Source organism: Ptychodera flava, chromosome 14, assembly GCF_041260155.1.
Source record: "Ptychodera flava strain L36383 chromosome 14, AS_Pfla_20210202, whole genome shotgun sequence".
Taxonomy (NCBI): domain Eukaryota; kingdom Metazoa; phylum Hemichordata; class Enteropneusta; family Ptychoderidae; genus Ptychodera; species Ptychodera flava.
The window spans coordinates 7,427,802-7,454,611 of record NC_091941.1 but is presented as its reverse complement, the minus strand read 5'-3'; the positions used below and the strand labels follow the sequence as shown (position 1 = coordinate 7,454,611).

General features: G+C 39.5%; 2 protein-coding genes across 3 annotated transcripts; one reads left to right on the top strand and one right to left on the bottom strand.

The window, feature by feature from the left end:
• Window positions 1–376: 376 nt before the first annotated feature.
• LOC139150576 (netrin receptor UNC5A-like) lies at window positions 377–3,395 on the top strand. The gene is made up of 4 exons (XM_070723012.1): window positions 377–1,333; window positions 1,508–1,660; window positions 1,976–2,158; window positions 2,587–3,395. The coding sequence occupies exons 1-4, from the start codon at window positions 377–379 to the stop codon at window positions 2,995–2,997; spliced, it is 1,704 nt and encodes a 567-aa protein (XP_070579113.1). The 3' UTR covers window positions 2,998–3,395.
• Window positions 3,396–4,656: 1,261 nt separating this feature from the next.
• On the bottom strand, window positions 4,657–14,224 carry LOC139149142 (netrin receptor UNC5C-like). 2 transcript variants are annotated; one of them, XM_070720711.1, is made up of 7 exons: window positions 13,818–14,224; window positions 10,053–10,325; window positions 9,697–9,913; window positions 8,181–9,200; window positions 7,033–7,179; window positions 6,112–6,300; window positions 4,657–5,455 (listed from the first exon to the last, which is right to left on the bottom strand). In XM_070720711.1, exons 3-7 carry the CDS (start codon window positions 9,805–9,807, stop codon window positions 5,081–5,083), a joined length of 1,842 nt encoding a protein of 613 aa, XP_070576812.1. In that variant the 5' UTR covers window positions 9,808–9,913; window positions 10,053–10,325; window positions 13,818–14,224; the 3' UTR covers window positions 4,657–5,080. The 2 variants fall into 2 exon arrangements, with proteins under 2 accessions (XP_070576812.1, XP_070576813.1); XM_070720712.1 differs by lacking the exon at window positions 9,697–9,913 and having other exon boundaries at window positions 13,818–14,112.
• Between the last annotated feature and the right edge of the window lie 12,586 nt (window positions 14,225–26,810).

Below are 26,810 nucleotides of genomic sequence, written 5' to 3'. Positions count from 1 at the left end.
TATATATATATATATATATATATATATATATATTTATTGTATTATATTTAAAAGTTAAACATCAATTTCTTGCAGTGTCCCTGTAGATCGGGCACCTGGGAACCCACAGATATATTTGATGAGGCGCAGGTGAGAAAAATCTTGAAATATACTATAGAATAGATATATTAAAGTTACGTCTTTAGATATTCTTAAAAGGCGAGAGAATAGTTTGCATCCCGGTGAATCTCCCCTTATTATAAATGTAGTCTAGCCGTTGGAATTCTGAATTCTGGACGTTAACCTTATTTCTTTTCAGGAACTACCAAATGACGATATTGTTGTTCCAATACAACTTGTCTGGGGTCCTGATATCCCTGAAGATGAGACAGTGAACATGGCTACTGAAGATATGGTTGGTACAGCACCAAAAAACATATTGGGGCCATCAAAGAAAAATAAGAAATCCACAAATGATGATGGGGAGCGACATCGCTACAAATTGATATCTTTGGGACATTCACAAACCACGCTGGTAGGCTTACCCGATCCAGAGGCCCCCCTGCAAGTGCCGCTGAACGTGAACTTGGATTTATCAAGCGGACATCACGGAGGTGACGTCACTATTCATGGGCCAGAAGATGGTGAACAGGCCTCTGGGGCTGAAGAGACGGCCGGCCAGGAACAACATCGCGACCTCCAACTTGCGGTTCCCAAGGAAACTGACCTCGAACACTTTCTTGAGGAAGTGAATGACCTTGCTGAACATGCGACGGAACAAAACACTTGGAAAGACTTTAATTTTGTCGGTTCCACGTTTGCCGCAGGATTGTTTGATTTCGATGGCGGTCACCTTACACTGGACGAAATTGGCATAGATCTATTCATACCTCCTGGTGCCCTGAACACCAGAGACCCAGAGTTGATTTACATCTACGTCAGTAAAGAGCACAGTGCTTCACTCTCCGAAGATCACGTATCTCTGAGCTCTACCATCTATTGTGGTCCCGACGGTCTCAGGTTTGAGGAGCGGGTTGTGCTGTCGTACCATCACTGCGCACTTAATGCAAGAGATGTGAAAGTTGTAACCCTCTTCACAAACACTCACGTTGGGCATCAGCCAAACTTCCGAGATCTCGCCACGGACGAGGCTTGCTTCAGTTTTGTCATGGGTCAGAAGTGTTTCCTCTTCGTAAATCATTTCACAGGTTTCACCACGGTGGCGAATGTTGGGGAGGGGCAGCACGTTCGCAAGACGATGGACGTGATGTGCTACTTTGATTCTTTGATGCCAGAAGCAAGTCATCTGTCTATCAGGATCTATTGCGTCAACCAGACGAGTGACGCGAAAAAGGTGAGTTGATTTGCTTCGAATATTCAATTTTAACGCCAAAGGTACACATAACCAGAAAGATGAATGGTTTACTGCAGAGCTTTGTACTTACTTATAAAATTGTGCATTTACGCATTTTTTAAACAAAATCTAGCGAGCAAATATAAAAGACAGTGTTTCCCTTCTATTCTACAGCTTGTCTGGGACGAAGAACTTGTTCATGGAGGAGCTAAAATTGGTGATGGTACAAGACAGATCATCCTTGACAGTAGCAACGAGACAGATTTGGAGTTCATGATCAAAGAAATTTCCCCAAAGGGATGGAAAGTCAATAATAGCCCTCACAGGGTGAGTACCTTGGACGGACTTACGTTGTAAAATAATCACCAAGTGTATCAATATAGAGTTGTAATTGTGACTTTGATCGCGTTTGTATAGACATACCGGCCTTGTACATATAGCATCGACACCAACGTTTATACAAATTTGTATTGGTGAACTTTCCATGATATGCACATTGGAAACTGGTGAATGTTGATTAATTTGAGACGGATCCTTTATTTCCTGTTAGCATTGTAAGGTAATTTTGATAAACACTTAGCTTATTAAAAGCATTGTCTTCTGTTTACCAATCAACACTATGAGATATTATTTTTATTACAGAGCATTAAGAGCATAATACTAAACAATGCCCAGTATTGCGCCACCAGCTACAGGTTGATAAAGGAGGACAGAACTAAACCGATGTTAGAGTGTGAGTGTTCGTTGGATTTCTACCAGCATGGTAACGATACTGCAAGTCAAGTATCTCCTCAAACTATTAGCATCAGCGTCAGCGAGGATAAGGTACGTATTTAAATCTCACTATATTTCATATTAAAAAAATAGGGACGTGAGATTTTCAGGTCCCTTGCCATTGTACAGTGGAACACATCGTGACGACAAAGAATTGGATTGTAGACATTCGTATAATTTCTAATATAAGTGTTATCATTACCCCATTGTTGAATATAAGTGTAAGATAGCTAACGTTGAAGTTTTCCTTGGGTTTCCGTACAGAGGCATATTTGATGAGGCCCATGTTATTGTCATGTACATCGAATCACGCTATACATTTAAATTTGTTATAGTGTTGACCGATAGCCCCTCCCTCCCAAGTGTATTGTTAAACCAATCATAATGTCTGCAATGGCTATTAACTTCTTCGCGATTCTTAAACGGGTGCTCCAATTGAAAACTGTTTCAGTGCCCACATCTTCAATTACGTGTTTCAGGCGTATGAGGAAAAAGAAAGACTGTTATCCCGCTTTCTGACGAAAATGAAACAACGTGTACAGCCGCAACTTGGATACGCAATTCGCCTGGAAATCAGTTACAAGTTGGACCCCCCGTGTGCTTTGGGGAAGGATTGGAAACTCTTCGCCGACAAAATAGGGTTTGACTGCGATACCATAAACCAGATTGACGATATGTTCAAACGGCGTATCATTCACAGTCCGACAGTGGAGGTGTTAAACCTTTGGGACGCCCAAAAAAGGACAATGTCGGTCGATCACTTAAAGAACCTGAAGAAAATCTTCGAGGATATCGGGAGAGAGGACGCAGCCCTCATCGTTCAAAGTGTCGTCGAAAAGTTTGAAGAAAGTCATGACCCGGAATGCGAGGGCGCATCCGGGGGTCACTGATCATAATAAGTACAGATTGACTTTTGTCAAGAAATCACACCGATTGATTAATTGATTAACTATATCACTGATAAATTAATTAAGAAATTTATTAATTAACTTTGCTAAGAAAAGATGCCATCGAACAATTGAGATATACACTCGTATTTTCGACATCATGCCGATATTTTTATAAATCTCGTTATTTTATGCTTACCCTTTACCGTTTTAAAAAGTTACGGTATCTATATTCACATGTGCCATCGGGTCAAGAAATACGCTATACCTACTTTTCAAGGAACGATATCTGCAGCTTGGGTATTTTTCTATAATTTTCTCCTGTACAACGACTGCTTCTTGTTATTCCGTTCGGAAAAATGTGTTACAGAACGGAATATTCAGCTTGCAGATCCATTTTAACTATCGCATTGACATACTTAGCTCTAGCATGCATTATGTTTAGTTTTGAAAAATGACAAGTACGCGAAATAACAGACGCAATTGCACCATATAAAAATTGCAAAAGTATATCTTATACTATCATGATTGAGGTCGCTACGCATCAAAATGTTACATTAAAATATTTTGCTAATTTTATACACGTCCTTGAGGATTAACGGATTGTGTAGAAGAAAAGCTTCAAATTGGCTGATAAATAGTCATACGGTCTCTTTTATAGTCTGCCGTACTTTGTCTTCCAGTATGTATTATTTTGGAGTTCACTGCTTATTTTCTCTTCTCACTTAACCCGCAGACTGTATTTAACTCCCCATTCTCCTCCTTTGGCGATGGTGCAGTACGCATTCAGTTTAAACCATCTAATACTGCCATTATAGTGTACAGAGTTCCAGACTGGGTTTCTCGCCAACAGGAGAGAGTAGGTACAAACGTCTACGAGCAAGCAAAGCCGTAAATGAAAAAATGCCACGGTAACGTGCAAGGCATGGGAAAACACGCGGTAAAGCGGTTATTATAGAAATAACGGGCGATGCGCTGACCATTAACGTTTATTTGTGGGCAAGGGCGAGAGGAAAGCCAAACATTAACGGGTGAGGCTTGCCGAGCCCGTTAATTTGGCTTTCCTCTCGCCCGCGCCCACAAATAAACGTTAATGGTCAGTGCAGAGTCTGTTATTTCCATTATATTATCAACGAACCGGAGAAAACCGTCAAAATTTGTGAAAATTTTCGGAGCGAACGACAACTGGGCCCCAGAACTGAGCAATACGCGACGCACTGTCACGCGCGCTGTAAAATATTGGCAAATCTGGAAATATTTTCAGAAAAAAGTATCTCAACTTACCCCACAAGTGCTCCATTTTATTTTGTGATTGATTATGATTATGTTTGAGCTGCAAAGTTACGATACTTTGAGTTGTTAATCTTATTATTCATATTCACGGGCATATAAACAGACCATTACTGTGTATTTGTGGTCAGTCACGTGGTTCAGCTCGACCAATTAAAATGCGACAGGCAGGGCATGGTATTATAATGGCTAATTTCAATCGCTTTTGCTCGAGGTCTGTATAACTTGGCGAGCAATTTGCCTCGATCCAAATATGACATCATGAATGATTGCTATTATTATTTGATAGTCTCCGAGAGAATATATTCCAGTGTTGAAAGAGCGATTAGGAACATGCTCTGCAGAAATAAAGATATAGTAGCCAATGCTTTTGGGGAGTTAAGTACTTGTCTTTAATTACATTTAATATGATTTAATTGTGAACAACATTTTGTGGAAGTATTTTTTATGCAGCGAACTTCAGATAAATCGGAATGTTTGAAAGGTTAGTCACAATAAAAAGGATTGGGTCACTGAATATTGTACCTTGTGTTTCGGAGATAATGTTGATGACATTGATGTTTGGCCTCGCCAAACATGTACATGGGGTTCTTATAGTTCAAATGCACAAGTTTAAAATCACGTTTATGTAGTCAATAACAGATATGCTGGCACTAAATTATGTTTCTCTTGATTAAAAGCTTTTCGTGCTCGGTAACGGCACTTTCTTACAACCCTTAAAGTTTGTTTGTTACGTAGTTAGTTTGTTTGTTTGTTTGTTTGTTTGTTTGTTTGTTTGTTTGGTGACAAGGTTGATTCAGTCTTCACTAGCACTCTTGGCTACGACATTGTGAACTACCTCCGCCGCATCCAGGCGCCCAATGCCTTCCAACTTTGCCGCCAGATCTTTTAGGTCGTCGAGCGACGACTGCGCCCTCATCTTGTCCCAATGATCAAGAATTACCCGCGTTGGACTCGTCACTTTACCCTCTCTGAATTGCTCCTCTGTCTGCCGTATGACGTCATAGTCTTGTCCGATATTGTCAGCCAATAGCCGCCAGTCTTGGCCAACCGGACTGTAAGGGTCCAGTAGAGTACTGAGTTCGAGTCGCTCTTTGTATTGTAATTTTACCTTTGACCGCCGTTTTTCTCTCAGTGTGTAAGTAGTGTCAAGGTTTGATGGATTTTGTACCTGAAAGCAAAAAGGCGCGAAAGCTCCGAGTAATAATATTGAAAGTACATTCTTGCACATTAGGGCACATTCAACATACAAATACATGTACTGACTTTCAGTGTTTCAACTTTTTGTTGCGATATCAAGTACTCAGCAGATCTTGATAAAAGTGTTTTGAACGGCTTCATATGATATTCTTGATATCGACCTGCGAACAATTTACGGCAGAAACAATTACTTCCCATGAATTTGTTTCACCCATAATTTTCATTTATCATTAACCCTTTGAGTGCTGTAATTTTTCACACCACAATTTTAGTGCAACCTTGTACCAATTTTTATGATTTTTTTCTTTAATTTTTGATAATTTTAGACCAAACGGAAATCACATTTCATTGGCTACAGTTTTTCATCAAAATTTGGGCAAAAATTGACTGGGGTACATTTTATAAAGGCGACGAAAAATTGACTTTAGCACTCAAAGGGTTAAATCCTATAATGTGAACGCAGAGTGTGAATTACCGGAAAGACATTGCGCATTTTGATCTTAAGAAGTTGGTCTTCAGCTTTCAGTAAAGAGGGTCTTCAGTTTCCCCCATTTTCAAGGCAATCGACTGAACAATATCAAATTTCACAAATATGCTGAAAGTTGATAAAAGCCAACGCTACGTTACCAGTTGCTCTTCGACCAATTCGCTGACAGTGAACAGCAAGCTTAGTGGGCTGGTCTCGTTATATTTTAGGTTTCCTCTCTGAAATGCTTTGACGTCGCACTGAAATGTTCTGGATGAAGGGTCTTGCTTCGCCATCCGGTACGAGCAACCTGCATCCGTTGCAGCCATGACAATCTCCTCGTCAATAGTCTAGGTGTCAGCACCACGTCCAATTTTATAAACACAAAATGATATGCAGGATTCCAAGGTTAATAACAAACGGAACTGAATCGAAAGTAAATGCAGTAATTAGGACTTTTACTTCGCTGAAATTTGGAAATGTAAGGTGCGAATATGTCGCCAAATGTTTGATCCGTTGGTTTCTTTCTAGCGAGAGTTTGAAGTCAGGTGGAAAAGACATCGACGATTATGGAATTATTTGCAAAAGAGACTAGGGAATATAAGGTAAAATTCACATCAATGTGACGAAGTTTCCGAAGCGTTGTATTTCCTATATGCATATTAAATGACTCTTTCATCAATTCGACAGGCCCTCTCAAGTTTCAATAGATGACAACATAGCAGTAACCTTTGATCAAATGTTCATCGTTCTGATCTAGAAAACAGTATATATTTTTTAAAATTTGTTTCAGCAAAAGTACGTTGGAAAGAAAAGTACAGCCTGGCAGTACGATGTATCATGTACACTGGGCAGTGTTAGCGTTGACAAAAGTACGAGTCCTGAAAAAATTCAGTTGCCGGCAATGTTGGACTTTACATGTATATAGGCCGTTTTCAGAGAAGAACAAGAAACTGTAATTTGAAGGAACAAAACCAAACCGGAATGTACATCAAACATTACAGTTGTGTGAACATGAATAAATAAACATTTTCTCGTTATAGACTGTTGTAGACTTCAACTTTGTAACTGCAAATTATCACCTGTTTTGGTCCACTACCCTCGAGTTTCCATGCTTCATCAATTGATTCAATATCAAACTCCAAGTCTTGTCCGTTATTGAGGAATACCATCTTCTTCGGCTGATCTGCTGGATGGCCCTTCAATCGCTGTTCCTCTTCTAAAACCAACTGGAAAACAAATGTGACTATAACTAGGATCGCAGCCTCGACAGCGTGGCTGGAACCCAAGGAAAATCCGAATAGAACGCCATATTTACATACCGGTAATTATGCTAGTACTGTCGTAAGAATAAATATTAAAGCCATACATACAATTTCTTGAAACGGTGAACCTCAAGTGCACGGTAACGAAGAGAAATAATGTACTTCATTCATACATCAAATTACTCTGCCAAAACTTGGTAATCCAAAATGTCTATTTCGTCTGGTGCATTAATTGTAATTTTTCAGAAATGGCCTAAATGAGGAAAACTTTCTGCCTCGGAAAACTGGGTCAATTCGGGTTCAAAAAAAAACCCTTGGTTTTCCGGATTGTAGATGAGTACCAGGGTCCTGAAATAAAGTTTCAGATACTTATGCCTTGCCGTAATTCATAATCCTATAGAAACATGAACTTCCGATGTAGTTTTGTTTTTGTTTTGTTTTTTGGACAAAAGACATTCTCCAGTAAGTTCCCTTAGAGAACGAAGCTTAATTGATACCGAGCGAATGGGGGAGCCCTTTCACACCCGACCCTTCATCTCTCTTCACGCCCTTTCAGTGAGTGCTGTGGTGGTGTTATCCACAATCACTATTAAAATGTCGTTCTTCAAGCACAGTGTACTCAGCAAGTCCATAAGGGTAAAGCTTGTGTGTTGCTAATGATGTTTCAGATATTATAACAATTTTTAGTTAATGATGTTATCAATTTTATAGGGCTTACCTGCGTAAATAACATTTACCATTAGCGGAACAAAGCTCGACCGAATATTGAAACAAGAAATTTGAAAGCATTATTTTAATAGTCACAAACGTCCTTTGTGCCCTGCATTGCACATTTGGTATACCATGGATGGAAAAAATATTTTTTACATCCATGAGTATACCAACTGCAATGTTCTCGTATACTCTTGAAATGTGTTGAGTTATCAGAATTAAAACTGAATATATACGTGTAAGATGATACATACCTGTTTAGCATCGCTTGTATCATTGTGAAAGTGTACCCTTATTGGTAATTTATTGAGGCCAGGGCGCAATCCACCATGAAAACCAACGATATTTATGATCTTTTTGGCAACACCGGTCACTTTATTTTGACCGGTCTCTCCGGCAGAATCGGCACTATCCTTTGACGTTTCCGCCACAGACGTAAAACCCGTAAAATGATTAACAGAAACGAAACACTTTTTCCCATCGACGAAAGTGAGGGAACTATCGTCTTCTGAAACCCTCTTGAATCGAGGGACTTCACCTGGCGGTGTGTCGGTGGAGAAAGGAACTACACGAACGTCTTTGTCCTCAATATCCGCGCAGTGTTGATAAGTCAAAATCACCCTTTCTCGGAATCGCAATCCCGGGGGACCGCAGTAGACAACGGAACTGACAGAAATGCTGTTCTGTGTCGTCCGAGGCCTGTCTCTCGGGTCAGTGCTTATGCACAGGTAAATGAAGGTGGGTTCTGGCAGTGCCCCTGGAGGGATGAATAAATCGATGTCCATATTTTCTAAAGTTAGATGACCTCCTTCAATGTCAAACATACCCGCTGCGAAAATGGAACAAGCGAAGACACTCTGCCTCCAAGTACCTCTTCTCTTGGCCCTGTCAATCTCGGTGAATGCTCGGGCGAGAAGTTCATCCAGTGCGGGCGTCGCGCCGGATGGTGAATGTGAAGACCGCAAATTTGACCCGAAATCAGAAAGAGGCGATGATGATGTCATTTCTCCCAGAACTGCGTTCGTCGGCAGTGGTAAAGAGGGAAGTTCTCCAGGGGCTGCGTCGGTAGCAAGGTCTTCATCCATGTCAGATATGTTGGGAAAATCAAGCCCACCAACGCTGTGATCAAGCCCACCAAAGCTCTGATCACCGGTTGGAACACTTCCCCATTCGCTTTCTATTAGTTCTAAGTTGTGATCGACATTGTTGTTCACGATGACGTCCAAAGTCTCCTGCAATTGATTCTCTGGAACAATATCTGCTGACTCATGTTCCTGTAAAACAGAAGATAAAGGTATGTGCTTGGCCATCATCCTTGAACTCAAAACACAATTTGCCTGAAAATGGAACACTGAAAACTTAGAAATTCGAATGAAGTTTTCAGCTGAATGGTGCGTCAGAATGAACCACAACTCGCACCAATACAGACCTGGTTCAGAACACATATTTCAAATTTTGTCCGCTGTTCGTAAAGTTGCAGTGACAGTATACGCGTACGTATTCCTTCCCTTTACCCTGTTTGGAATAATCGTCATTCGTCAAGAAATTTCGAACATAACCTAATCCCCCAATAAAATTGTCACAACTCAATAGATTTATTATGACTATGGGTCCTATAATCACAAATAAGAAATGTAAAATAAACGAAAGAACAAACAATCAAACGTATCTTGGTACACTGAGTTTTAACGGCAAATTGACAACTGGTGAAATAATGAAAAAAGGCGTTAAATAATAAAAACTTGGAATTGCTGTAACAGTATAGCTTACCGTATCTTCATTTCGACGACGCCTACAAAAGCGGCACAGTAGAAGCAATATGACAACCACAATTGCAGTGACAAACACTCCAACAACTGCTACAATAACAACTGAATCCATGGCAACTCTTCTTAAAGTTGAAGGTTAGTTGAGCGATACTGCTAATGTGTGGATGTTTTTATGTTAGCAGTTTGGACAGAATGAAATGCCACAACATCTACTGGCCCTTGAAAAAAGTAGAAATACGAAGGCTATTTTGGAAACAGTGCTCCTTTTGAATGTATTATTCCATGATAAAGTGAACCTTATTCCCTTTAAACTGAAAATTTAACTTTTATGAGCTGACCGAGAAGACAACAACTCACCTGGATAGACAACAGTGTGATGACACACTTATGAGCCCACAGGTCTCTCCTGGTTTGACTTTTGACCCACTTTTCCGATGTATCAGGATTGTCATCATCAGTTCAGTTGATTAGATGCACTATGTCGCCAGTTGATCCTTTATAAGTAATCCAGAGATAAAGTGGTCATTGTCTTCGTTTTACCCTCATTCAACACAGCCAGTGCAGCTGCTTGATCCAAGCAGGTTCTCACAAATAACTCAATGTACTTTAAAAGTGTCCCCTCGCAGTTTTCTGCAAGGAAACAGAAGTTAAACGTAGGTACTGCGTGAGTGACTGCCATTGGAGCCAAAGTGGAGAAAGATTGCCAACCAGAATTGATCATACAAATTAACAATAAAGTGAATAGTCATATATGCTCAAACCAAACTGCAATAAATCTGTCAATTGAAATAATTGCATGAATGAAACTTCGGCCTACAAATGATATAATTTTTCTTCATATACTTTCACTGCATTCTATACTTGAGAGATGCAGTTGATTAAAGTTCTAAGCATATATTCCTGTAATTATTTTTAATTTCCATTACGTCGTAATGAACAGAAAAGGACAACCGTACTAGCTAAAACTATTAAATGGTCGGCATGATGTTGTGAATCTTCACATTAGTGTCCCACATCTTGCACACATCGCTGAAAATTCAGCTGAATCTATATCTTATTTAAGTAATTATCATCATCGTCATCTCTGGTCCTCGCCATGTAAACGAGCAAGGGACTCGGAAATGTACGTACATTTTTTGTGTTACCTTTACTTGCTGCCAGAGCTTTTACTTTGGGTGTACGCTGGTTCTCCTTCTCATACCAGCTACAGTTCATAAAATGGCGATTTCCAACAAAAAGGGACTAACCTTGTAAAGGACACGTAGTTAATAGATAACCAGCCATACAAAGGCGTTTATTCTGAAGTGACCCCGATCACCTTTTCCGACAAACAAACAAAACGCTGTCGCATATTCACAGGTAATGTATAGAGAAAAATTTCGTCACATTTTTCATGAAAAATGAGGGATCGCCACAGACGATAACCTTTCAGCCACCGTGTTATTTACAAAACCTTTTTTTTTCTATCTCTGCATCGAACACTTCCCTCTTCACATATTTCCTGGTCGGGTCTGTGAGTTTTCGCCGCCAGTTATTATGTTCTTGCTTAGCTTGACATTAACAATAAAATCCATATTATAGTTTTATTTTGTATATAAACTTTCCATTCCAGTCTCTTCTTACAGAAATAAATGTTGTCAGGAAAGTATAGCTTGAAGTTTTCTGCAAGATACATTTGTGAGAACAAGCGATTTCCTACAGGCCAACTATTTGCAAATATTTCCGCCAATTCTTTATGAGTATCGATATTATGATTTCTGTTTGTGATAAAACAGTCGTTTTCTGTAGATTCTGTACAAAGTAAATAAAAAATAAAGAATGCAAAGTTCATTGTCCTATTGTTTCCATCTGGCTATGTATTTATACCTTTTCGACACCAGTATCAAGAAATTAAAGATCCATTAGCTGTAACTTTGGTCATTTTTTATTTTCTTAGTTCTGTGTATCATCTGCAGTTTCTGGTATGAATCCCTGAACATGGAGAAATTCCTAATATTTAGCTCATAAATATACCCTATATGAGTATAATATGCATTGTTATTGTTTACATTTTGTATTCAGGTCCGGACTAGAATACATTATCAACAATAACAATGGTTATTTCACATACACAGGCTGTGTTGGCAAGCAGGACACCGGGCATTGGTCATGATGATCGGATTATAGTAAAATTCTGTAGTTGATACATTGAAAGAGAGTAATGCAAAATTAGTCAAAAGTTACAGCTAATGTCCCTTTAAGGGACATTGAAAGTTGAGTGGGGAATCCATAGTCGGAGTATAAGACAAAATCTTATAAACTTGGACAATTTGTAGCCAGAATATGCCGGATAATTCTGTCCTTCAACATGTTCAGATTAGCAGGTGAGAAGTCAAGATCATCACAATGATATTTGTAAAATTGTATGAAGTCCTTCACTTCATATACTCGAACCTATGCTTTCATTGAGTAAAGATTGTAACTGCGCGATGAACATACAATATATCTCTGGGATGCCCCGATGCGCGAACAAATTCGTTGAGAATTGCTGCTCATGGGCAAGCACCACATTCAAATCTGGACGTCCTACAATCTAGCTACCCTCGTGGCTCCGATAATAGAATCTTTTGTCGATTATCGATGCCTGTCATACTGGTATGCTGGTATTTTTAAAGATATTTGTCGGGTCAAGGGTGATGAACCCTCCGCGAATGGGTGCGATGAGATTTTGGCCAGTTCACGACATTGGGCCTACATATAGTATATACACGATTGCTACTGAGTTAACTTAGTGAGCAATTACAAAACATCGCGTATGAAACTCATGTTGATGGTAGACATATCTACTATCAAGGTATGTATGTATGTATGTATGTATGTATGTATGTATGTATGTATGTATGTATGTATGTATGTATGTATGTATGTATGTATGTATGTGTGTGTGTGTGTGTGTGTATGTATGTATGTATGTATGTATGTATGCATGCACGAATGCACAGACAAACACCATATACATGCATTTGCATATACATATATATGTACTATGTTTGCAGTGTGTGTATGTCTGTGCGTGTTCGTGTACGTATCACGAGGATGGATAGAACTATCTAACGACGTCATCGAATGTCTGGCCACACTTTGCAATCGTTCGGCACTGAAGTATACGGGCATGTACACCAACGACGTTTCAAGCATTATTGATCTAGATCTGTGCCGACATGTTGATAATGAAATCAAAGTTACTTGTCATGTTTTACGTTGTGCCAAACTACTTAACCGTACCATAGTTATTTAATTTCTATGGTTACGCCATGCGTGTTGGAATGTCGGAATGACGATGAATAACTTTTGAGCTCTTTAGAAGAAGCTCAATCAGATGACGCAGTAATGCTTGCAAATTAGAGTCAAAAATGTAAAAAATGTGGCGAGCATTAGAGTGGTTCCTGTTTCGTGTAGAAATAAAGGTCAACAGATACAGCGTAGGAGATTTGTTTAATAGAAATACCTGTGTGGCCATTAGAGGTCAACTTAAATTGCAATTCATCATTGAATGACCATAGATCAAACAAACCAGCAATATCGATATGAATTCGAAAACGGTTGTCAGAACAGATTTATACATGACACAGCAGTGAGGTCACAACCTGTCATTTGGAGAGGATTTAGCTAGACCAAATCACGCACCACTCTACTGCGGTGATAAACACGCCATTTTCCCGTCAAACCCCTTCAGGCCTGACTTTCTAAGAACTTACCAGAATTATCTCTGTATAGGGGGGTTCAGGTCTGAAAGGGTTAGAGTTGCACTTGGTTGCCTTTCATTTCGAAGGTGGTATGGTCATGAACAAAATGATTATGCAAGTCTTGTAAGCCTTGACTGTACACGAATCCTACAGAGGCAGAGGGTTCAAACATGTGTACATGTCATCTGGATTTACATTCAAAGGAATTACCGTGACCTACATCGATAATATAGTCTCGAAAAAATGTGGAGATTGAAAATGTCTGAGTTTTACCGTGCACTTGAAAGGACACGCATTCACACGTTTTAGGCGGGGTACACAAGTATTGGGTGCATCAGAATAATATGCACCGTTCTCAAAGGCGATACTTCCTCATAAATTTACAGATCTTACTTACCGCCCCCTAGATGCCTAAAACCACTGTTGAGTTACCTCCCTTTCTGACTTCATGTAGTATTTTTGTGAGTCGGTCGGAATCGATGTTCTTCCGCCTCTATTAAAAGCCGGTCTAACAAGTATCCCCTCTACGCACAGAGGTTGAATCCATTGTGTCTCTAACAAACGGTCAATGATATTATCTTTTGGTCCGTATTTGAGGCTTGGACGCCCAATTAAATGATGGTCAAGAGGGGGACTATGCTCTTCAGCCATGCAAAACTGACTTCGTCAAAGAGGAACGTGCATCGTACAGTCACCTTTAGCCAACTCGAAGTATTATCTAAATAGACAAATCCTTAAATATGTGCCGTGGACAACGGTTGAACTTTGTTCCTTGACTTCCTAAGTATGAATGAACAGCTGGGTAGTTGCTATACGCATGTGTGAGCAAGAACATCGAACCTCACGGTAGAGCAAGAATATTCCACTGCATTGGAGACAGACTGTCCACGTTCGCCGACACCCATCGAGCCCGTCGCAAATCCCTGAAATAATTCAAAACAATGGATGAAATTAAAAATACTCCCACAATGACTATATCCTGCCGATAGCGGTGACAAGATGAGATCATAGCATATACTCCGTTAAACCAAAAAGTATCGTTATGTGCATTAAAGGCAAAAATTTCGGGTATTTCCCTTACACTGAAGAGTTAAACTCTATCATCGGCAAGAATGAGAGTATGAAATTGTATAATGTCAGTAGACAATGTATAACGATCTAATGCTGACCAAATACTCTGTGGCAAAGTGTTTGAAATATTATTATTGTACTTGGGCCTCAGCCCAAGTACATTTGTTTTCATTCCGTGGGAAAAAACTCTGTAAGGTATAACCATTTCTGGCTGAGACCAGGGAGGGCAAAATGTCTTGGCTTCATCTTTCTTGGCATAATAAATGGCGTAATGATGTTAACTGAATGGAAGTGCTGCTCTCAGCCAGTCTTGAATAAGTGAGATGTGAATATTAATGCTTCTCTATCTGAGTTTTTGCTACAAAATCTTCTGAATATAATCAAAATGTGCATCGAAATGCAACAATTAATGCACCCTCCGTTTCCTAGGCGATGGCACGACCCTTGCTACACCCACTGGACGAGCCAAAGTGGGAGGGGTAATTTCAGTTTGGTCGAACAAGAGGGCTCGAGACCAGAATTTAACATTTAAACTTGAAACATGTTTAATCGCTGACAAGATGTGGACTAGTGTTAATCAAAGTAAAATGTGAACAGGAAAGGTTTTATATCCCGGACACAATGAAAAACATTACGACTGGAAACTGTACCCCCAGTTGAGAATAGTAATGCCCACAGCGATGGAGAACACTTATCCTTGAGCTGAGAAAACCGGACCATCATTTCGAAATAGAGCTGCAGATTCGAGAAGCTCGTTCAAAATAGCTAGGTACACCCCTAAAGGGTGGTTTCGAGTTTTGAGAGCAAATTTCGCCTCCTTCATATAGAAATCGTACGTTTGTTTTTCCAGGGAGAACACACCATTTGACACAAAATTTGCATGTAAAGGGGTCGCCAGTAAGCACGTGGTCAAATCTGGCATAAGAAACAATATGAAATGTTGGGTAAAGCCAGTCCAAAATAAACTGATTTGAACTTTTGTGTTTTGTAATTTATACCACTACAGTAACATTACCTTTTTTGACAACATCACACAATGTAATACGTTTTGAAATGAATACTCCGACGTATTCTGTGTCTCCTTTGCTAAAAAATACGGTATGCCGATTACCATGTAAGGAGATGATGACGTCAAGACAGATTTGTAGTGTGTTTGGTCCTGGATGGTGCACGAAGTTTTGTCAAGGTAGCTTGTGTATTTATTTCCTAAATGGGAGAGATTAGGGTCGATCTAAACGAAGGCCGAAGGAATGTTATGATACTCTAAGCGAGCTGAACTCTAACGCGAATGGTTGGATAATTTGGAGGATGTCTAGAATACGGTGGCCCCTACACGCCACGGAACTCTATTACTTTTGAATATAAACTCTAATTTTTCTTGACAATATCTTTAATATTTGTAAGAGATTTTATTTCTCCACCGCAAACTTTTAATTTTGTACGGGCAACTTTATCTTAACATTATCTTAACTTTAACTTCTCGAAAGTATTTTTAGTTTTAACCATAAACAAAATATGTTTCTCAAAAGTATTTTTTATTTTGTAAAACAAACGTAAAAATTTTTCAAGATAACAAACTCCCCTACACGTCATGGAAATTTGTTACTTTTGAACATAAACTCATATTTAATATTTGTAAGAAATTTTATTTCTCCACAGCAAACTTTTATTTCTGAACGGGGAAACTTTATTTTTTTTGGGGTAAACTGTTTTATAAAAACTTTTAACAAAAAAAACCTTTAACTTTTAAAAAATAACTTCAACTTTGAACAAAATATTTGTTTCTCAAAAGCGTTTTTTATTCGAAAAGAAGTAAATATTGTTCACAGCAAGAGTTGAAGAGTTTTGCTAAGCGCAAACTGAGCTACTTAAATGACATAACCTTATGTCTTTAGAGCAGAAAACTTAAATTCTTAAATAAAAGTTTTATTTTTCCAAGAGTAAAATTAATTTCTTTATGGAAAAAAGATTTTCTCAGAGCAGCAAATTGAAATACAGAGAATAAAACTTCTTTCTCAATGGCGAGAAATTATTTTCTGAAGACAACAAAACTAATTCTTTCAAGATATATTTTCTACATATGAGTGTGGTTTAAGAATTTGGTAAAACTGAACTGAGAAAGAACGAAAAAGGAAGGATGAAAAAATCAAACTTTCTTTTCTTCAGAGCGAAATTTATTTCTGAGAGGAGAAATATTTCATGTGAGGGCGCAATTACCTATAATGCATAGCAAACTCTTTCTAGCGAGAGTAAACATATTTTTGGGAAGAGTAAAACATTTTTCCGACGAGCAAAACTTTATTTTAACGGCGGCGGAAGTTAAAGTATCCCACCATGCAACACCCAAGTTTGATGACCCAGAGTCTCCGAGACAACCATGACTGACTTCATCAGCGATACAGGCATACTAGCCCGGCCCTAGCTGCAGTACAGTACCTCGAGGTTTTACCTGGGTATTTGGGTCGGACGGTTTGCCGTACTGTACTGCAGCTAGCCGGGCCTAGCTGCAATAATTGTAGCCCTTGGTTGGTGGGGATTGGGCTTCTGTCGTGCGGCTCGCGCCTTGCCCCAACCAGGGCTACAATTTCTCCCAATACCTGCTCGTGTAAAAGCTGCAGTGCGGATCTACACTGCATGGTCCAGGCACACACGGGGCCGCATTATCAGAGAATCTCCCCTTACCGTGTGCAAATTTCACCATAATCCTGCTCCAGATAATGTTAGAGCCCTTGTAACTCCTATCGATGGTCAACTTTACTCCTTGCGGCTGAAAAATGACAGTTTAATGACTCAGGCGCGAAGTCAATTCGAACCTGACCGCCGTCGTTGAACTCTGTACCCAGCCGACTTGTACCATTACATTTTAGGGGTGGCCGACAGGTGTGAGGGAGCTGAATGAGCATGCTTACGGGTAGCCCTACGAGCCCTACACTGCCTCCGGAGCCAAAGCCGGACACTCTTGCCATACTCGTAGGACTAGCTTATGGGAGTGAAAGGATGGGTAATTTTCATGACAATATGTAACTCTTGGTGAATAAAGAGAGATACTTTTGCCGAATTCTACGCATTTTAATTAGTTCAATAAATCCTCTGCTGTACGTATCTTCCCAACTTTCTCAAATATTAAAGTTACGTACTAGTTCAATAAATCCTACACGGGAACGGGTCATTTAAAGCAGTGAGAGCTTAGTGCCCATGCACATTGTTCAGAGGCGCGTGCCTAAGTTAAACTCCATAACTAGTTCAACTTTCACAACTAAGTTCAACCATCCACCTTCATGGTACAACTACATGAACAAGATGCCGCTGTTGTTCAATGTGGAAAGAGTGGTTCCAAGCAAAATCTGTTCGACTGAAAAGGTCACAATGTGTGAAGTGGGGTGCCAATACGGCATTCTTGTCCATGACGGCGTGACTTTGCACAATTTTTTTTAATCGGATATTTACCATCTAGTATCAAAGTTTGACATATCGACGATTTCGGGATTACTGTGAAATCGCCGATCGACACTGGACGAGAATGACTTGCCTTGTGCCTCAGCACGCTGCGTCTGTGAAATCGCCTATACTTAAGACAAAATGAAAAAGACAAAGTAAACTATTTATGAACCTTTAATATGTTGACCTCATGTATAGATATTTATATTTATATATATATTATATATACTCTTTCATTGTTGTTTTTGCAAAACCTTTATTGTACTTTATGATCAAGATCCCAACTGGGATACGATTTCAATAAAGGCTTACTTTACTTTACTTACCGAATATTTATCGGCGATTTCCGGACTCTAGATGATACTACAATGACTAGCCTTGTGCCACGGCACGCCGGGTCTGTGAAATTGCCGATATTTATTTATAGTTTAACTATACTTATACTTTGCAAAATACTTTGCAATTTGTATACTACACGTAGGTATTTTACTGTTTTTGTACGGTCGTAACATTTTTTATCTTAATAAACTCATTACACAAACGCGGATTACATTCCAGGTTAATTTTCTCACAGGACGTTTATGTAGTCTCGCTTCGAACCATAGTGAACTTTACAGTGTGCATGATGAATTCAGTATGGAAATAGGGTCAATATAGGAACGACTTCCTCCAATCTGATTAAAATCAGATGTAGAGTACAGCGACGTCTTCTTATGCGTACGCGGTATTCTCTCGCTGTCGCGTAGTGAGAGGCGACAGCGAGAGAATACCGCGTACGCATAAGAAGACGTCGCCGTACTCTACCTTTGATTTTAATCAGATGGAATTCCTCCATCCGTTTGTTCATGACTACTTCAATAATGCAGTGTTTATCAGTTTAAAATTTCGGCATTTTCTTGTCTGTCAACATACATCTTTATGACGTAGTAGCCGGGTTGTATGAGGATTTCTTTACATCATTTTCACGTCTGTGCTTTTTCATGGATACATCTTTCTCTTTGTAACAAATTCCTTGTAATCAGCATGTTTTACATACCTGCTTTGATATTGAGCTCAACAGTTTTTGAATAAATCTAATAAGATTTGAAGCACCGCAACGAAGACTTGTCCCTTTATTATTATTATTATTATTATTATTATTATTATTATTATTATTATTATTAGTAGTAGTAGTAGTAGTAGTAGTAGTAGTAGTAGTAGTAGTAGTAGTAGTAGTAGTAGTAGTCACAGTAGTAGTAGTATCTAAGCTTCCCATTTTTACACAAAGTTGAGAATGTTCCAGACTAATTAAACTCATGTCATGATGAGTGTGGAGGGAAAATGACATACATAACATGATCAAAAACAGAAGTGGACCAAAAATGGACTCCTGAGATACACCACACCAATCGACAAAACATGAGCGTGTACACCTAAAACTAACATTGACTTCTTCCTGTAAGGTATGATCGAAACCACTTCAGTGACAAATCAGAAAACCTGTACACAGAAAGTTCGCTCAGCAAAATGTTATGATCAACGATGAAAAAATCTTCACGTAAATCTTCATCCATATTCTGTAAAAGTATAGACCCTGGTCAGTTAACTTGACTAAAGCAATGTGACAAGAGTGATGTTAACGTTGTCTGATGATTGTGAGTTGTGACAAAAAGATTAAATGCATAAAACTGTAAAAACTAATATAAAAATGTTTTTCTAGTATTTTAGGTAGAAGAACTGGTAGGAGGGAGATAGGCCTATAGTTGTTGACATCACTCTTAGAGCCTCCCTTATGAATCGGAACTATTTCAGCACATTTGAAACAGTCGGAAATTGTACCACTATAAGCTTCAAGATTAAAAAGAGTTGCGAATATATGTCAGACATTTCACCACTTTACAGCTCTGGCCAAGCGCTAGTCTGGCTCGAACTTCGCTACTAGATGATACTAGAGTTTGTTAATTAGGCGGGTAAATATCCGATATATATCGAAGATTTTATAGCCTTAGAGATCTATATCGTATAGTATAGTAGCCGTAAATATCGATTGGATATCTTATAATTATATTGCGGTGTCCTCTTGTTGTCAGAGCATCTGTATAAAATGACAAAGACCAGACGACAGACTTTGCATGGCGTGAATATCTCTTTCACTTCTTCAGAAATAAAGATGGCAAGTTCTTCAATGGTCACTGGTCTCTCTTTGCTTTCAGCGATAGTTGTATTCTTGCAGTAATTGAAAAGGAGCAAACGGTCCTATGACCTTTTTACAATCCTTCGAAAAGATAACGTTAAAATAACAACTACTGCCACTAGCGCGCTACTGCTAATGCCACCGTTTTCATTAGTCCCTCACACCTTGTCGGCCACCCCTAAAATGTAATGGTACAAGTCGGCTGGGTACAGAGTTCAACGACGGCGGTCAGGTTCGAATTGACTTCGCGCCTGAGTCATTAAACTGTCATTTTTCAGCCGCAAGGAGTAAAGTTGACCATCGATAGGAGTTACAAGGGCTCTAACATTATCTGGGAGCAGGATTATGGTGAAATTTGCACACGGTAAGGGGAGATTCTCTGATAATGCGGCCCCGTGTGTGCCTGGACCATGCAGTGTAGATCCGCACTGCAGCTTTTACACGAGCAGGTATTGGAGAAATTGTAGCCCTGGTTGGGGCAAGGCGCGAGCCGCACGACAGAAGCCCAATCCCCACCAACCAAGGCCAGGGCTACAATTATTGCAGCTAGCCGGGCCCTACCCTGCCTGCGTACGATGCTGTGTGTTGGGGCCGTATAACGCCGGGAACATACAGCATCGTACGCAGGGCTATGGGCACGGGCACGCAAACGAGTCAGTTCAACAGTTGCCACTTGTCTAAGTCCCCGAAGACCGGTTTTGTGTTTTGAGTGATTCGTCCTGACTGCAGACGTTGTGCGACGGGATGGACCGCATTCGGTTCCTTCATTAGCTCTGCATGGGCTGTGTGTTACGGCCTCCCACCACATAACGCCGGTAACAAACAGCCCTGCCATGCAGAGCTATGCCTTCATCAGTTGCTGTGTTGTTAATGTTATGTTGTGTGATAGTCATCTTTTCTATAAGCCAGATTCGTAATTGATAGAATCTTCGACTGAAACTGAACCTGGCCCGCCGGATTTGACCACAGTCGAGCGTGGTTCAATACAGTAGTTGTGGGTCCACAGCTGTGGTGTTTTCTGACGGGATATGCCTTTTACGGGCTGGTTGACTTTCACGTTTTTGACCCCGCAGAGCACACGTGAAAGTCAAAACCAGTCCGCGACTGTGGTCAAATCTGGCGGGCTCGGTTCAGTTTCAGTTTCTATAAATTACAAATCTGGCTTCTCCTCTTAGAAAAGATGAATATCACACACATTGGCTGTGTGTTACTTGTGTTATGTGGTGGGAGACTGTATAACGCCGGTAACACACAGCCCTGCCATGCATAGCCCTGCGTACAGGTCTGTGTGTTCCCGGCGTATAACGCCGGGAACACACAGACCTGTACGCAGGGCTATGCCACATGCAGAGCTAATGAAGAACCCCAATGCGGTCCTGTCGCACACCGTCTGCCGTCAGGACGAATCACTCAAACATAAAACCATTCTTCGGGGACTCAGACAAGTGGCAACTGACCCGCGTGCCCGTAGCCCTGTGTACGATGTTGTGAGTTCCCGGCGTTATACGGCCCCAACACACAGCATCGTACGCAGGCAGGGTAGGGCCGGACACCGGGCTGGCGTGCCCGTATCGCCGATGAAGTCAGTCATGGTTGTCTCGGAGAGCAGATCGTCCATGTAGCCGACACGAACACGAACTGTCTGATACCGGCTACCAACTCGGAGACTCTGGGTCATCAAACTTGGGTGTTGCATGGTGGGATACTTTAACTTCCGCCGCCGTTAAAATAGTTTTGCTCGTCGGAAAAATGTTTTACTCTTCCCAAAAATATGTTTACTCTCGCTAGAAAGAGTTTGCTATGCATTATAGGTAATTGCGCCCTCACATGAAATATTTCTCCTCTCAGAAATAAATTTCGCTCTGAAGAAAAGTAAGTTTGACTTTTTCATCCTTCCTTTTTCGTTCTTTCTCATTTCAGTTTTACCAAATTCTTACATGTAAACCACACTCATATGTAGAAGATATATCTTGAAAGAATTAGTTTTGTTGTCTTCAGAGAATAATTTCTCGCCATTGAGAAGAAAGTTTTATTCTCTGTATTTCAATTTGCTGCTCTGAGAAAATCTTTTTTCCATAAAGAAATTAATTTTACTCTTGGAAAAATAAAACTTTTATTTAAGAATTTAAGTTTTCTGCTCTAAAGACATAAGGTTATGTCATTAAGTAACTCAGTTCGCGCTTAGCAAAACTCTTCAATTCGTGCTGTGAACAATATTTACTTCTTTTCGAATAAAAAACGCTTTTGAGAAACAAATATTTTGTTCAAAGTTAAAGTTATTTTTTAAAAGTTAAAGTTTTTTTTGTTAAAAGTTTTTAAAAACAGTTTACCCCAAAAATAAAGTTTCCCCGTTCAGAAATAAAAGTTTGCTGTGGAGAAATAAAATTTCTTACAAATATTAAATATATTGTCAAGAAATATGAGTTTATGTTCAAAAGTAATAAATTTCCATGACGTGTAGGGGAGTTTGTTATCTTGAAAAAATTTTACGTTTGTTTTACAAATAAAAAATACTTTGAGAAACATATTTTGTTTATGGTTAAAACTAAAAATACTTTCGAGAAGTTAAAGTTAAGATAATGTTAAGATAAGTTGCCCGTACAAAATAAAAGTTTGCGGTGGAGAAATAAAATCTCTTACAAATATTAAAGATATTGTCAAGAAAAATTAGAGTTTATATTCAAAAGTAATAGAGTTCCGTGGCGTGTAGGGGCCACCGTACTAGAATGATCTCGTCTCATTAAGATTATTTGGCGGTCAGTATTGAATTTCAACTGCGTCACAAGTTTGTGAAATGAGTATTCCGTCGAACGGTCAACGAACGATATTTTAGAAATCTGGAGACATGGCACATTGCATTTTTATTTTAGTATTTTGTATTTTACAAAAGATTTAAGAAGCAATGATTTTGTCGAAAATTCTGAAAAAAATATAGGAAGATTTGATCGCGAACACATTTTCACTTGGGGTCAACTAGCCCTGCGTACGATGCTGTGTGTTCCTCTACAGCTAATCGTCCCGCTCACCACAGCCCTGCAAGTGCAAAGACCTTACGTAGGGTCGTGACTTCAAATCCATTTTGGGACTTGACGTAAAAAGCCAAATTACTGCCGAAATTCAGCGTTCTTGGGCCCAAGTCGTATCCACACCTACCTCAGCTACTCGATCGCTTCCAAAAATGACAGTCTTTTATTCACTTCTCGTAAATAACCGTCGATGTCGGCAACTCTCTCGCTAGCCCTGCGTACGATGCTGTGTGTTAGCTGTAGCACATAGCATCGTACGCAGGGCTAGGGGTCAACATGGGGTCGCAGCCATGTTGCCTCAAAACTTATTTCTGTCTGCACTCAAAACTCAAAAATGTCGGATATGAACCTGAAAAATCGATGCAATTTTGTCAAACTTCGGCGAAATTTCAGCCTATAGAAAAAATTTCATCTAGGTAAGGTAAATTTACTGAAATTTGATCGACAAATAATCCTGAGCTTGAACGTGACAGCTCGCCTTCTCCGGAAAGTCAAGCATCCAGCTGCCCATACACAGTTGCCCATATGGCCAGGTTTATGAGATTGTTTCAAGCGACGGCAGCAGACCGTACGGGGCTCTGGATATGAACCTACCGCCGGTGTAGCTGTAATAACTGTTGCGTTGTTTTTAGTGCCCACGGACGAAGTCCTGGGGGAGTTAGAGGTTTGGTCATGTTGTCCGTCCGTCCGTCCGTTCACGCAGATATCTCAGACATGCCCTGGTCAATTTCTTTCAAACTTTGCACAAGAATAGTACCCAACCCCATACAGATGTACGTCGATTTGTTTCACAATGCTATCAAATTTGGCGGTGTTAGAGGACTTTATAGTTTACACCTCCATAGACTCCCATGTTTAAGACAGTTCTCCATAGACTCCCATGTATAAGGCCAAGAAAAATAAAAAATTTAGTTTCTCATCGTATTCAAAAGAATGCAGCGACACAGTTTTTAGTTCCCATGGATAAAGTCGAGGGGCTTATAGATTGAGTCATGTCTGTCCGTGAGTCCATCAGTGAGTCCATAGGTTCACGCAGATATCTCAGACATTTTGACAAAATATCATGTGACCTTGGTGACCTTTGACCTCAAATATACATATTTGTCCATAACTCAGTAACCACAAGTGCTAAACCTTTCATATTTGGTATGATGGGACACCTTATGACGCCACATATTCTACCATTAATTATGCGCATATCTAATTTTGAGCGAGCCAATAGAGCTAGAGGTCTGATTTTTAGTATATAGGGATAAGTTAACAATATAATTTGTTTGACAAAACGTCACGTGACCTCAATGACCTTTGACCTCAAATATATATATTTGTCCACAACTCAGTAACCACAAGTGCTACACCCTTCATATTCGGTATGATGGGACACCTTATGACACCACATATTGTACCTCATTAATTATGCGCATATCTAATTCTGAGCAAGCCAATAGAGCTGGATGTCCGATTTTTGGTATATAGGGATAACTATAGGGTAGAAATCTAAATATGCCCATCTAAATATTAGACATCTACCATCCAGAACAAAAGAAATTTGCTGTAATTTGAATATTTAAGGAGTTTAAGCAATTTCCACTATAAATAAAGAACCCCTGCCTCAAACTCCACAAAAGTTGCTAGACATATTTTGCCGTTGTCATGCCATTGCTTCGTTTAATAACCAGTTAATCAAATGCCTAATTGACAGGAGGAAATTCAAGACCATATTTGAATAGTAGTATATATTGTCCTCAAAATTACTCCATCACGGCCCAAGTACTCATTGCCTTCAGCAATACTGCCTTGTTATTATTATTATTATTATTATTATTATTATTATTATTATTATTATTATTATTATTATTTTTATTATTATTATTATTTTTATTATTATTTCAGGCAAATTTAGACCAATATCAACTATACAAAGTAATGAAAAACACTAAGCAGTCGTGTATCAAAGTATATCAAAAAGGATGACCAACGATAAGAATCAGAATTTACAAAGCTGCCAATCAGAGAATTCGAGCTCTCAGTGAGACGAACGCTCAAGTTAAAAAGTGCCTTTGCATTGGAGGGAAGCAAAATTTTAAACATTCTATTGCATACAGGTATTACAAAAGACTCAATCGTTGTTCCCAGAAAATACAAGCAACAAGTTGAATGTTGAGGGCTTCAAAAGAATACAAACATTGCCGACCTTTACTTCCTGCCTTTTCAAATGTCTTCGTTTATTTCAAATGGAAATACAGGACGTGGGAAGTAGCTTTGCTGCCTACCGTGCACCGAATCTACTATTGCTGTAAATGCGCCACTGTTGAGGTTGACAGAAGCACGAGTGTCGATAGAAGCACTGAGATTGTGTTACCTCCAGTGTGCTTCTGAACAAATAAAGTCTTATATACTTGTGTGTCAGTGTGAGTGAGTGAGTGTGAGTGTGTGTGTGTGTGTGTGTGTGTGTGTGTGTGTGAGAGCGCAAACTTACCCGCTATCTCCGTACTTTACTGTTAACTTTACCTTCTATACAAGTTTTTCAACTTAAAAGTTTCCCGCACACAAAAATGTCAATATACGTGGTAGAGAATCCGGACGCTCAAAGATATATTGAGTGTCATGTGAATATCCAATAATTGACTAAGGGGTTAAGTTGGAGTAAAGAATTCATAAAGGTAGAATTCTAGTTTGCTGTAATGTGTTGCGCTCGTAGTTAGGGGAATTCGAGTTGAGGTACCGGTCTGGATCGTAATGCTTTTTGCAAATGAAGTTATTTCAAGATGGCATAGTAACACTCCACGTCTTATTCTGTTCTTTATCTCCCCATGGTGCATTGTCTACAAAGTTATACACCTTTTCTAAACTCACATAACTTCTAAATTATCATCATTATATAATAATCATCATGTGGAAATTTTCCCGCCAGTCTTTTTTTGTTTCTTAAGATTAAACAAGACCACACACCATGACATATCCCATTATCGATTGTTTAAAAGTCTGATACTATCTCCTATCTCCTTCTCGAACGATCTGGAACCAACTTTCACACGCCTTGGCCACGTGAAGGACGCTTCGAGATAAAATCTCTACAAAGGAGGTCGTTACGTTACAAATGTATGTGGCAACAAAGGGCACCCGTTTGGTTCGTCTGAACAGAGCATCTTACTTTCTGTGATATCAGCGGAACTTAAGGTATATATTCAAAGTTTATACCGGATTTATCAGAACGATTTCGGTATATTTGGCGGTCATCCTAGCGGTCCTCCTGGCATTTTTCACGTTTATCCTGACATCAAGTTGTACTGTCAAGATGCCATTTATGAATACAGGAAGGTGAGATATTCTATTTGCAATTGTCATTTTACATTGACGGTCATTTCAGTCGATTATTTCCCTGTTAATTCATCTGGTTGTTCATTTCTAGAATAATGTGGAAGATGTCAACAGATGAGCATCTAAAAGTGTTTGGATTCCAGGAACACAGAGCAAGGTTGCTTTCAAACACTTTTATATCAACCACAACTGTACCGCCCACTTGAGCTTCAACAGTATTGCAGCACTTTTACTGCATCCCATTGCAGTACAATGAACATATTTTAAAGTATAATCAGGTACAATGGGTAATCTTCCGAATCTGCTGCAAATACAACTTTACGGGACAACTTATCGCTCAAACAGCTTCATTACTCTCTTC